Source organism: Fusarium venenatum, assembly GCF_020744135.1.
Source record: "Fusarium venenatum strain MPI-CAGE-CH-0201 chromosome Unknown EDB82scaffold_3, whole genome shotgun sequence".
In the NCBI taxonomy this organism is placed as follows: domain Eukaryota; kingdom Fungi; phylum Ascomycota; class Sordariomycetes; order Hypocreales; family Nectriaceae; genus Fusarium; species Fusarium venenatum.
The window spans coordinates 419,128-432,363 of NW_027072131.1; the positions used below are offsets into that span (position 1 = coordinate 419,128).

At 48.1% G+C, this 13,236-nt stretch overlaps 3 protein-coding genes across 3 annotated transcripts; all 3 read right to left on the reverse strand.

The window, feature by feature from the left end:
• Window positions 1-981: 981 nt before the first annotated feature.
• On the reverse strand, window positions 982-4,335 carry EDB82DRAFT_430848 (uncharacterized protein; the record flags this gene model as incomplete). Its single annotated transcript, XM_025726293.2, has 3 exons — window positions 982-2,386; window positions 2,435-3,257; window positions 3,309-4,335. The coding sequence occupies 3 exons, from the start codon at window positions 4,333-4,335 to the stop codon at window positions 982-984; spliced, it is 3,255 nt and encodes a 1,084-aa protein (XP_025580874.2).
• Window positions 4,336-7,963: 3,628 nt separating this feature from the next.
• On the reverse strand, window positions 7,964-9,019 carry EDB82DRAFT_502830 (Scytalone dehydratase). Its single transcript, XM_025726295.2, has 4 exons — window positions 8,881-9,019; window positions 8,768-8,823; window positions 8,672-8,713; window positions 7,964-8,624 (listed from the first exon to the last, which is right to left on the reverse strand). The coding sequence occupies exons 1-4, from the start codon at window positions 8,906-8,908 to the stop codon at window positions 8,265-8,267; spliced, it is 486 nt and encodes a 161-aa protein (XP_025580876.1). The 5' UTR covers window positions 8,909-9,019; the 3' UTR covers window positions 7,964-8,264.
• A 123-nt stretch (window positions 9,020-9,142) lies between these two features.
• On the reverse strand, window positions 9,143-11,735 carry EDB82DRAFT_447028 (uncharacterized protein; the record flags this gene model as incomplete). The annotated part of the gene is made up of 1 exon (XM_025726296.2): window positions 9,143-11,735. One exon carries the CDS (start codon window positions 11,733-11,735, stop codon window positions 9,405-9,407), a length of 2,331 nt encoding a protein of 776 aa, XP_025580877.2. The 3' UTR covers window positions 9,143-9,404.
• Between the last annotated feature and the right edge of the window lie 1,501 nt (window positions 11,736-13,236).

A 13,236-nucleotide genomic window follows, 5' to 3' on the forward strand; every position in this document is an offset into this window, starting at 1 on the left:
TGCGATTAATCCCCAAGTAGGTACAGAATAACAGTCTCTCGTTCTGGAGTGGTCATAGGGTTCTCACCACTAACCTTCCTGCTACAGTCTGAGAAACCTAAAAACATGAGAACCCACGGTATTAATTAACGGCGGTGCATTGTTTATTAAAAGAAAAATCAAGAATAGAGGTACAGTAGAGAATGAATCCAATTCGCGGTACAGAAAAAAACAGCTACCGCTGCGCCACTGGTCACCTGACTATACACCGGCTTTGGCTGCTGCTCTTTCAATCCAATGAAAAGTACGAAAGGTCTGAGTCAACAGAGATTAGGTAAGAATCGCATCATGAGCTTCACACGTTGATATGGATGGTACTTGTCGTTTCATCTCTCTGCCGTTTTAATAAAGGTCAATTGTTTATAGCTTTAAATTTAACATTTTACTTATTATTAACATCGAATTGTCCTTCTCTGTTGCCACTTATATTACGCAGAACGATGCATTAAACCGGGGCCGGTCCTGAGTGACTGGGACTCAGATGAAAAGCTAACTTGTAAGTGTTGCAGATGTGTCAAGGGTCAAGAGGCTATAACGAATAATTCGGAGACGAAACTCAGGCATACCAGAATCCATTTCCATTTATAGGACCGAGCTCTTGCCGCTCCAAGCTGAGTCGGTGCCGAGGTTGGGCTAAGGGATTTACAAGTAAGGATAAGTAGGAAAGAGAATAAGCTTTTTCAGGGCCTCTAGGACATTAGAATTGCTAACCAGCACCGCTCAGTAATAAGGATCCTTAATCATCTTCTAGATATCTCATTTCAGAGTCCATGTGATGAGTTTATCGAACGGTGACAATCTTTTGAGAACCTCGGTGATATTGATAGATTTCGAAGGGTTATCTTCGGCGATAGGTTCAACACTGATGTATTCCAGTACATCCTCCATGATGCCATAAACTTCCGAGTACAAGGAGGTAGATAGTGTATTAAAACAGCGTATTTAGTCTTCCTTGGCACCTGCTGCTAGTAACCTCTTGACAATCTTACTATCGCCTTGATCAGTTGCTTCTCGGAGTGCAGCCCCACGAAAAGTAGATGCAGCAGCATTAACATCAGTTCCCGCTGCTATCAGCTTCTCAACAACCTCAAGATAGCCTCCCTCAGCTGCTGCATAGAGCGCAGTCCATCCATCATTATCAGCAGCATTAATATTAACTCCTGCTGCTAGCAGCTTCTCAACAACCTCAAGATAGCCTCCCCCAGCTGCTTCATGGAGCGCAGTCCATCCATTAGCAGCAGCAGCATTAATATTAACTCCTGCTGCTAGCAGCTTCTCAACAACCTCAAGATAGCCTCCCTCAGCTGCTGCATGGAGCGCAGTCCCTCCATTAGCAGCAGCAGTATTGACATCAGCTCCTGCTGCTAGCAGCTTCTTAACAACCTCGAGATAGCCTCTAGTAGCTGCTGCATAGAGCGCAGTCCATCCATTATCAGCAGCATTGACATCAGCTCTCGCTGCTAGTAGCAGCTCGACGACGGCCTTGTGTCCGTTCTGGGCAGCATAGTAGAGCGGCGTATATCCGTAAATATCCTTTAGTTCCGGATTGTGTTCAAGTGTAAGTAGTGTATCTACAGCGTAGCTTAATCCAAACAAGCATGCTAGATGTAGTCCCGTCATTTCCTTTGGCGGGCGTTGACTGTAATTTAAGTAACGTGGAAATTGCTTGGTTGTCATGAGTGCTTGACATGATGCCTCGACCTTAGCTTGACTCTCGAGAAAGCTGATGACCACTTGATTTGATGTTACATCCTTGAGCGCATGATGACCCCAGTTGTGCGCGGCGTAATCGTAAAACAGATTTGAGCGCAATCGCTCCTCAAATTCGTCGTCCGTTTCACAGAACCCGGTCTCAAAGACGATGAACGAGAGGTAGGTAACGCAGGCTGTTGTGATTACAGATTCTGGGTCCTGGAACCATCGCTCTTGTGTCCGCTTGAGGTACTCTTGCGTTGTGTAGTGAACCAGTCGGATGATGCCACTCTCATCATCGACCGTTACCAGTCCAGCGCATACAGATACCATGTCTCCGATGTGTGTCAGGTCGCCACAGTCCAGCTCAGACTTTCCCGACTTTATTGCGATGGCATGCTGAAGTTCTGATGTAGTAAGCTGTCTCTTTGCGCACGTTATCCATAACAGGACCTTCATTGCAAGTGTCTTCATTCCTGGCATCTGTCCGTTGATTCTCTCCATGGCTTCTTCGTACGCAGAAGCGAGGACTTGAACCTTCCGATCTTCGTCTAATCCTTGACCCTGCTTCAGGAAAGTCTCCATTGTGCTTCGGATATCATTTATTGTTAGCTTATCGCGAAGAAAGCCAAGATACAGTTGTGCCAGAAGAAACCTGCGGATCATTAGTGGTTGCACTACCCTTCCGACTATAAGAACTTACATTCCATCAGTGGCTTCTGAGATACCCTTCGTAATTTCTTCTTGCAGCTGTCGATCCTGCCGGACGAAAGATGGTAGCTGCCCCATGTGATCTTCGAGGTATCTTGCCACATCGTCGGGGCTTGCACGAATCTCTATCGATGGACTGGTTTCCAAGCGATCCATAATCTCCGGAATGAACCTCGACGTTGCAAGAATGTTTATCCCGTGCTTTGTCTGAAGGTTGAAAAGCTCCGAGAGGAACCTCATCCGGCATCCATCGGATGTTTGACATTCGTCAAGTGCGTCAACGATAATGAAGACTCTCGAATACATCGCCACCACGGACTGAAGGAGTCCTGAAATCTCGTCGAGGGATGGCCGCGTTCGTTTGGTCTTGTGCTGGTCGTAGAGACTTTTGACGCTCTCTGGTAAGGAAGTCCGGCACTGAGTCAGCTGCTTCAGCACACCCGCCAGCAAGTCCTCAATCTTCTGCTCGTGTTGCCGCCGGAAGTTACAGTAGATGTACGCGATGGCGATATCCGAGTCCTTACCAAACCTTGAATTGAGGAAATCGACTACGATTGACGTTAGGATAGTCTTTCCAGCCCCAGGTATGCCAGGGCAGAACAGCGTCTGATTGCTCGCAGCTAGCCAATGCAAGAACTCCTCCGACTGGAGAAGCCAATCCCCAGTTCCTGCTTGCCGTCTGCCAAGGTAATCGCTTTGTAGTGGCCCGTAGTCGATGGGTGTGAGCCAATCAAGAATCTCAAAATCTTCCTTTCTGTCCAACTTGGCCCGGGTCTGTGTGGTGTTTTCTCGAATTGCGGATGTATCATCAAGAACTGTATTTATCATTAGGCAAATGCTATCAGCTCAACCAGAGAATGACTGACCCTGTCTAAGTATTTCCTTCACTGGACGCTCTTGGATAACGTCACCTGGCTGAACATGTTCCAAAAGTTCCTTCGCAAACGCTGCAGCCACAGCTGCAGCATGCTCCTGCCAGTCTTTGTTCTTATGCGAGTCTGCATAGTCGCAAATTCCTCGGATGACAATGCAAGGGAAGTTATTCACTAATCCTGCGGCTTCCATTTCAACGCAGAGAACATGTCCGTCAAGATCATCAATAAGTTTCTTCCGGAAGGTAGCGTCCTGGATAACCTGGTTGCCAGATGCAATCAGGCCATAGTGCACACGCATATCTCTAGGTTTCCTCCTTATAACTTGAGTCTTGTCGCAAAATCGGCAATTCTCTTCCTCCTCTTCGTCTTCGCTGTCAGGGATGGCGTCGCAATCCATGCTTTCGGTAAAATGGCCGTAGTCCCTGCAAAACAACACATCCTCAAGTGAATCGGACTTTAGATACTTGGGCACCAGTTTTGGCCATTTCTCCTTCAGTTCGTCTAGGTATGCTGGTATCTTGGGCCCGTTTAACTCATGCTCTGACTCCAGTTTTGACAAAACCGTAAGCAGCGAGGTAGGGGGGTTATTCAATGACCCAGTCCGTTCGAATTTGCCGCCTTCTTTTGCCTTACCGAGGTCCCATTGGACCACGCCGGGAAACTTGCCTACCGGTGTGCTAACGACAACATCGCCGAGCCTGACCTTGGGTGGAATACCGCCGCCAATGCCAACCATTAGTCCGAACCTAATGGAAGGAAAGGTGGAGATCATGAAGGCGGCAACAGTGGCTGCCGGATTGTTTCCTATCTGCCATTTGGGCAGGCAAGCTATAACAACATTGTGCCCACTAACAGATCCAAGGGTGTAAGCATTGGGGTCGTTCGACGGCTTTGGGAGATCCGCATGTCTCTGGTCCAGCATGGCTGTCGCTGCGGTCTGCTCTTTGGGTAAAGCGCAGACCCACCCCACAGTGTATTCATCATGACTTTTGGACTCGGTAGTTGCCTGTGTAGCCATTGCAGGGGATCGGCTGGGTCTTTGGGAAGACGAATGCGGACTGGAGAGTCGGTTCTGTTTGTTGCGGGGTTTCTCGTAATAGCTCGGCAGCTGAAAATTAAACAAAGAGCATCAAACGCCTGCGTCTTTTAAAGGGCAGGAGGTGACGATAAAACTACGGCAAAGTGGTTTGCGCGATAGTCTTGAGGAAGGTCGAGTATTTAGCCTTGGGCTGACTGTGTCTTAGGCAGCGACACAGCCACAGTCCACTAATCCAAGACATAAATCGTTGATTGGATGGCGTCAGCCACAGCGCGTAAATCATCATCGTATTGGTGCGGAGGCTGTTACAAACAGGCGCCGACGAGTGAAGTAGAGCGGCAATAGACAGCGTAAGCAAATGGCTGATAGGGCAGAGCCAACTCGCCCGACCTCGCCGCGGAACTCCCAAATGAAAGACACAGGACGATAGCCGGCCTGCATTCCCAGCGGCCAGTTGCACGCAAACAAAGACTGCGAAGGCGGCTATACTTGAAGGTGCGTGTAAGTATTTCAGCCCTCCAAACTGAGATAAGACGCAGGTAGGGGAGTCGGCTTTTGGGTCTGGAAGCACGTGCCCAAGGACTAATACCGCAACAGCTGTGGTCCCTTCCAAGGCGGGAGCGGGCGATCATTGCGCTTCGTGCCGAACCTTAACTCAAAATGGGTGGAGTAGCCAAAAGCGGCAGCCGGTGTCGGGTCACGTGTCACTTGAGTTTCGTCTCCGAACACCATGAGAAACAGGACTACTGCAACATGTTTGAGTAAGTGGAGTAACACGTTAGAAAACGTTATTTTAATCATTATCGTTGCCACTGGAATTGCTATCATGGACTCACCAGCATTTCCATTTTTTTTAATCCTTAATCTTGAGGTCTACAATAGAATACCTTTGCTATAGTGTTTCAAAGGTAATGTACTGTAGTCTGACTCTGCCGCCTACTCGCCGAGAAACAGGCTGACGTCCAAAAACTTTCCGTAATTGAGTCCCTTGCTGGACATATTCGCTGAAATCTCTTATTTGCCGATTACAGTACAGTTTTGTAAGGTTTATATCACCCCTCGTAGAAGATAGTCAACATGATTGATCTCTGAGTTGTCCGACCTTTGCAGTGGTCAAGCAAAGCAGAGCCAGAAACTGCACTGTATGGAATGACTTTGCATGTTTCTTTTGCTCTGCTAAGTATGTTTCATTGCGATACCGACACACCACGCTTGAGGGATCCCCCGATGTTGTTGCTATTCCAGGTAATGCCCTACAGCTGCTCTGACCTTTGCCCAACTCTGGAAAAAAGGTGATATAGACGAGCCTGGTATAGCAATTCCACTTTGTCTTCCTGTTCATTCAAATGGTACTATGACAAGTTCACAGCCAAAGAGGACAAAGCTGCTTCCCACATCATAGTTCTCACAGCCTCTTCACTCGACGGCGATATCAAGAACCCCTATTTCACCGCAGTATGTGTAGAGATAACCTCTGCGCGCTTGCATACGTAAATCCCGTAAGTTTCGGATAATGTCTGATAGCTAAGATAGCGGCAATGTTCAATGCCAAGACTGTCGCTGTCTTTCTCTGCGAAAGATATCGTAAGTGTTGACGCCACTGGTTTCATGCAGTCCAGGTGCTCAAGTTTGGAGGATATGTTAATGAAAGTCTCAAATGTCTTAAGAATTGTATAGATTGCGTATTTAAGGCCGGCAACGAGAAGATATATCGTGGTGGATTTAGCTACAGCAGAAATAATCAAAGCCGAAACACAGGGAATAAAACAGACCAGATTGAGTCAGATCAAATCAGAAAAACAATTTCATCACCCCGTAGTTCGGACCTGATGAGGCCTGTCCAGCACAGTTTAGGTTACCCATGTTGGTCGTCTGAATATTGTGGCTTCAGACACAAAGCTCTCCTGAAAACAAGGCATTTGACCTCGTTTGAATTCTTTGTGGTACTGGGATTCTTGAAGTCGTTGCATTCGGAAGTTGTGAGTCCGTTAAGCACGCAACGCAAGACACTATCAAGATACAAATGGTGACATTGGACTATAACTGACCGTGGTCGGACCATCTTTGGGGGTTTCTGTTCTTTGAAAGTGTCATTCACTCAAATGGGACATGACGGATGCCTAGTGGCAATCATACACTGGTAGATGAAGGTTTCAATAACGTCGTCGTGCTGTACATTTACAGACAATTGGATGGCTGTAGCGTTAAGCTATAGAGGGGTGTAGGTAACGTAACTTGGCCATCTGATAATCTTCCAGAGGATTACATAACTTAATGATAGAGCCAGTAAAGCTGTGACGACAATCCGGGTTTCCCCTCTAGAAACATAGGATGTCCATCCGCCGCAGTATGCAATCTTGAAAGGACTCTCTAATGCCTGTAGAGTATAGATATGCCTATACTCTAGTAGTGACATACATTATAAGACCTTGATGCTGACTTTATTATCCCAGGCAAGGCAAAGCCTGTTTATACTCTCTGCTCCGTTGTTCTGTTCTCGCTTTTACTGTCGAGTGGGGAGGTAGCTTCCTAAGACCTGGAGTACAAAAATAAGTGGTCTAAGTAGCATAAACTGACCTACTGATTTTGTCTCTTAGAGCAACTTTCCTAATACTGTAAGGACTATTTCCAAAGTGGTTTGGGGCCAACCTGCTGTTTTTGAGTTTACTAAAAGCCGAAACCTATAGAAAGAAAGTACTTGTTCTTCCAGGCAGTTTATGAACCGCTGGTAGTTCTATAATACCGTAACTCGTAGTCTAACACAAGGCAATGATGTCAAAATAGGTTGACACTAATCTATATCGCAATAACTAGGCTTGTTCGTTCCTCCATTGATTGGTGGCATTTTTGATATGTCCGAATAGTCTTGTTGTTGCACTGTTGGGAAACTACTTTCAAGTTTGCATTTCTTTCCAGATTGTCAGCAAGCCGCTACGAACGTTTGGATACTGACTGCTACTAATGATGCAGAGTGCTCTATTTACATGTCCGACGCAACAGTACCTGGAACGCTGCAAGACCTATCTGGTACAAGCACCAGTTTACCGGTAAGATAACGTCTTCTCATCAGCTTTCAAAGCTATAGAAACACTTGACCATCGTTTTCACCTTTGGCAAATGTTGTAGCGGTGCATGTAGTAGCAAAACTCCCAGCTTCAATGGCTATGCTGACCTTCCCAAGACACCGTCACTCACTCCTAGTTCAGCTTCTGGCAACTGATACCTGAAGCTTCAATCCATATTGCCAACTATAATTTCGTAAATATCTATTTGTACTCAAATAAAATGCATCTGTGTCTGCCATGTTGCATTTTGGCCATGTGTCAGACTTGATGCAGTGATAAGTTTGCTTCATATAAGAGGTAGTCTGCATCGTCATGCCCCAGGTAATAATGAGATATGAGACAAATGGAGGCTTTTAGAATGCGCCTTCCATTATGTTGTTTCCTAACCAGCTCTTCATCGAGCTCGCTGTGTCATCTGGTAAATGATGATGTAACCCATTGGCCATCCCGAGAGGTGTCGATGAACCACTCCCCATACTTGACCATTGCTACTGTTGGACTCAAGTTTCTCTTTATAAATATAAAGGCAATAATTATAAATACCAACAAGACCCAATCTTTATTACTATTAAACTGTTTCAGTCTGATACACCTAAGATACTTATATCCAGATCCTCACGAAAGATCTACAGGAAGTGGAGTTTGAAAAGACGAATGGCTAGATGTTCAAGTGACAAGTATTTATCGTAGTTACTTGTTAAGATCAAGTCCAGTCTTTAAAGCTTCGTCAGCACGAGTTACTTTCAAGCGTTTCCGCCTTAAAGGGTCTTGGACAAATGGTACAACTTTGAGATAAGGCATGAAGCATCTATTCCTCCCAATCGAACTTCTGATATGAATCCTTCATGAACTACTCGTAAAGATCCTGTCAAAGTCAAACTCAGTCCAATAAATCTTTGGCTTCAACCCCGCCAACTTCCACTCTCCCTCTATCTTGACATAGGTATGCTGCATCAAAGCATGACAATGGCCCTTGGCTTCGACTACCGCCTTATCAGGTCCAGTGTATCGTTGATGAGCAGCCCGTAGTTGATGTTTACCAACAACACGGTCCGTCGAGATGACTTCATACTTGGATCCCCCAATGAAATGCTGCGTGTCGACAAGAGGATCCCCGACGAAACTTGGGGCTGAGACCATGGCGATGAACTCTTTGGCTGGCATTGCATCCCAAGTTTGTCCTGTTACCTCGGCGTAGTCAACCTATGGAGAGTTAGACGACGAGGAGATGGTGAGATGAAGGTACGTACGTTGAGTTGTGGGGCAAGTATGGCTTCTAGACGAGCCCAGTCCTAGATATGCGTTAGGTGAACGGCATTGTATGTTGGAGAGGAGAGTCTTCTTACCTTGGTATCTAGACTATCTCCCCAGTCAAACGTGATGGCTGCGAGTTGCAGTGCGTCTTTTCAAGATCATCAGCATTCGTCTCGGACCAGGTATAAAATTGCTCAGTGTTCACCTGCGGGGTCAACTCTTGAAGCAGCCATGTTATCGTTGGAGGATCTTTGACTTGGTCCAATCAATAGTGGGTTAACTGTCGCGTTGACAGTTGATGTTGTTGGGTTGTAACGTTCAAATACAAATTTCGACCATATGTTTGTTCTTTCGGAACTGGACGGAACTTCCGAGGTTGCATTTCCGTCACTTTCTCCACTGTTGTGAGTACGGGGATTAACAGTAAAAAAGACGACAGTACCAAAGTCAAGAGTCAAGAGTCACAAGTCAAAAGCAAAATGTCACAAGCCAAATTGCTCAAGAATAGGTTGCAAAAAGTATTAGATTGAGTAGGCTAACCCCGAATTACTCCCTCCCATTAAAACACCTGCTCCAAAAATGTTTTTCGTTTCCAACTACAAGCCACCTCGATTGTGCAATGCAGATCTATCCATCTTCCCAAAGAGAAAAAGGCAGAAGAAGAAGTGAAAAGTCAGGTTCAGAAAAGAAGGCTGAATGCTAAAGTAAGATCCAATGCACGCGATGCGCTTAGAGAAGAGCAGCAGCGACGGCAGCAAGGAGAGCAAGACCGCCGACAGCCTGCTTGCCAGCGGAGCTGACAATGGTGGGCTCGCAGTGGTCACCAGAGCAAGGAGCCTCACCAGAAGACTCGCCACCGGAAGAGCCTTTGGAGCCAGAGTCAGACTCACCGCCGGAGGGAGGAGCAGGCTTGTATCCAGAGTCAGAACCACCAGAAGGAGGAGCGGGCTTGGATCCAGAGTCAGAGCCACCAGAAGGAGGAGCAGGCTTGGAACCAGAGTCGGAAGAGCCACCACCGGAAGGAGGAGCAGGCTTGGAACCTGACTCTTCACAGTGGTCACCAGTGCAAGGAGGAGCGGGCTTGGAGCCAGACTCTTCGCAGTGGTCACCGGTGCAGGGAGGAGCAGGCTTGGAGCCAGACTCTTCGCAGTGGTCACCGTAGCAAGGAGGAGTGGGCTTGGAACCAGATCCCTCACAGTGGTCACCGTAACAAGGAGGAGCGGGCTTGGAACCGTGCTCAGTGTCGGGGCAGTGAGAAGAAGAGCAGACAGGAAGCTCAGGAACCTTGGGGTGGTCGGGGGTACCGTAGGTGTTCTCCCAAGGCTTGTAGATGACCTGGCCATGCTCGCAAGACTCACAGTCGGCAGGAGTGTAGCAAACGTCGTAGTTGTACCAGTCATCACACTGCTCAGGCTTGTAGACAGTGAGGCCGTGGCAAGATCCGTTGGTGCAGTACTTGGGAACGTACTGAGATCCACCCTTGCAATCGCAGGCCTCGGAGATGTAGACGTACTGGCCATCGCAGTCCTCACCGGGGTAAGGCTTGAAGATGTAGACGATGCGTCCGCCCTTGTCGGAGTCGTAGCAGTGTCCGTTGGAGCACACGTAGATAGCGGTGACGGTCTGGGTCTGGGTGGTGGAAGGACCGTCGATGGTGGTTGTGAAGGTGGTGGTGATGGTGGACTGGTCGGTCACGGTAGCAGTGATGACATCGGTGAGGGTAACATCAGGGCCGCCGAGGTTGACGTAGACAGTGAGGAGGATGGTGTTGGGAATGGCAGACTGGCGGCGGCTGAAGCGGCTGCGGCGAGCAAGAGGAGCATCACCACCACAGAACTCGGAGTCATCGCCAGGGCACTCAATGTCGCAAGAGTCGAGGTTAACGCGCTCGGTATCATCGTCGTTGATCTCGTCACCACAGTAGCAGTCAGTGTCGTGAACACCAAAGTAGCTGCGACCGACACAGAGGCCGGCACACTCGTCGAGGTCCATGGAACCGGAAGATTGGGCAAGCTCAAAAGTAGGGAAACCGTTGGTGGAACCGACACAGCCGAAGAGAACAAAGTTGTCGATGGAACCGGGGAAGCCGGCAGCAGAGGTAGCGGTGGAGGTGGGAGCAGTCTCAGTGCCAGTAGCAGTGATGGTCTCGCCCTCGGAGTTGGTAGTAGCACCCTCAGAGTTGGTGTTGACATCGGTGGCAGTCTCAGTACCGGTGGGAACGATGGTCTCGCCCTCAGAGTTGGTAGTAGCGCCCTCGGAGTTGGTGTTGGTACCGGTGGGAACAACGGTCTCGCCCTCAGAGTTGGTAGTGGCACCCTCAGAGTTGGTGTTGACCTCAGTGTCGGTAGGGATGATGGTGTCGGTAACGGTAGCGGTAGGCTCGCCCTCGCTGTTGGTGAGAGTAGCCTCAGTGACGATAGCGGTGCCGGTCTCGGTGTCGGTGTTGCCGCCGTTACCGCCGCCGCCGTTACCGCCGCCACCACCGGAGCCATCATCGGCAGCAACCTTGACATTGCCAACAGTGAGAGCAGAAGGGTTGGCACCGCAAGACTGAACGAACTCAAGGACAGGAGCGGAGTCGCCAGCAGGAGTACCGGAAGATGAACGGCTAACAACGCCGCCGGTGGTCTCGAGACCCTCGGTGAAGACGCTCACACCGTCGACAGTGACATCAAGGGTGCAACCACCGTCAGCACGCTTGCGGTTGATGTCGAGGAGCTCAACAAGGATGCTGAACAAGATCTGGATCAAATCTCCGACAATGATGCCGAAAGGGAAAGCACCCCCAACAGAGAAGGAGGCGATACCGTTGGGTCCAGCGGACAGGAGGATAGCAAGAGAGCCATCGGGAAAACTGGAGAATGAAGCACCAGGACCAAGGGTAGCACTGCTGAGGTCAACAGGCTGAGGAGGACCAGCAGAGCTGGTGGGAGCGAGCTCAGTGGTGGTGCCAGTAGCAGACTCAGTAGCAGACCCGGTAGCGGGAATACTGGAGTTGGTGAATCGCTGAGCAGTGACACTCGAGGCCAAAGCCAAGAGTAAGCCAGGAGTGAAGCGCATTTTCGATTAGGTAAGCTGGAAAAATGCAAAGTGATTAAAAACGAGTGAATTGAGTGAGTTGAAATGATTCAAAAAGTGAATGTGATTGTTGTTGTTGTTGTAAAAGAATGACCTGGTCCTCGATGGGAAGATGAGAGTGAGGATGAGATGAGAAGGATATTGAGAGGAAGTTTGTCCATGTTATATACAAGATTTGGTCGCCCTTTGAGCGAGTATTCAGACTCTACTGTTCTCGTTTATTGGGAATTGCAATTACTGCAAGTGTTTCCCTTGGAATTCGTTCCCTTCTGCATGCGAGAAAGCATTCCTTGTTGTTATCGCTAAAACATGCAGGGCAGCACCAGCTTATCCACTGTTGTCCAACTAAACGGCGGTAGTCTATCACAGTGTCTCACCATGTCAAGAACCAGAACTGAATTCAGTATGAGAAATAAAACGAGTCCATTCTTTGAGAGTGCTGGCTAGACTGATTGCAGTTTAATTCAAGGCGTCGTAATCCACGTCAAGTCAAAGCGCAGTAATTGTCTCCTTTTGCTCCCTTGATATGACAATTTTACCATGGAAGTTGGATTTCTTGCCATTTCCAGGCCCTTGGATTCGTCCTCTTGGCAATTGTTTCAAGCCTTGCGGGCGCATCCAGGTTCTAGAGACAGCCAAGAGTCGTTGACAATCACAAACGGTTCCTGCAGTATTGAAGGTGATGTTCTCAATTGAAGTCAAGCAATTAATTATTCTTGTGTCACCCAAATTAATTCTTTGCGATGATGATGCCATTCTCAATTGAATGGCAGCCAATGACCAAATTCCTACTTACGCTGATCCTTAGTCGGTGGTTGACTTGTGCGCTGTGGCAACACGAATACCAGAGACAGCCAGCCGGTAAGATAACCAGAAAAAAAAGAAGATGGGGAAAAAGACATGGATTGGCCACTCAAGACCACAATCATTGTCATTCTTGGCGAAACTTGTAGACGGAGTGGACCGAAACAGTTCAGCATGCCATGACGAACCCGGCCAACACGTTTGCAATTCTGTTGGTGGGTAGATTGTTTTCGGTCAAAACGCGCATACTGTTTCACCCGCTGAGGTATTCACAACGGTTGGGAACGATTGTATTGGTCAGTTCATGCTTATGGCTGGGGACAATGAAGTAATTCTGTTTCCGTGAAATGGGTATCGGCACATTAGATTGAATTGTTTGTCGGGTTATCGCTTGCAGTTTACAGCTGTCAATGGAAGGAGTTGACAGAAGAAGGGAGGGGAGAAGACATACCCTACAGCATTCACTCGAGATGGGCACCTTTGGCAATGGATCAATTGAGCGTTGAACATCAATTACACCGTTGTGAACCTTGTGTATTCTCAACGTCTGCCAAGCCAAAAAAGCTTATTTATTTTAAACAACTGTTTGTCGCAACTGTCATTTGAAGTTGATGAAGATGAACACTCGAGACTCCAGTCTCCCTGGTACCTACACCACTGCCAGGACAACCCACATTTC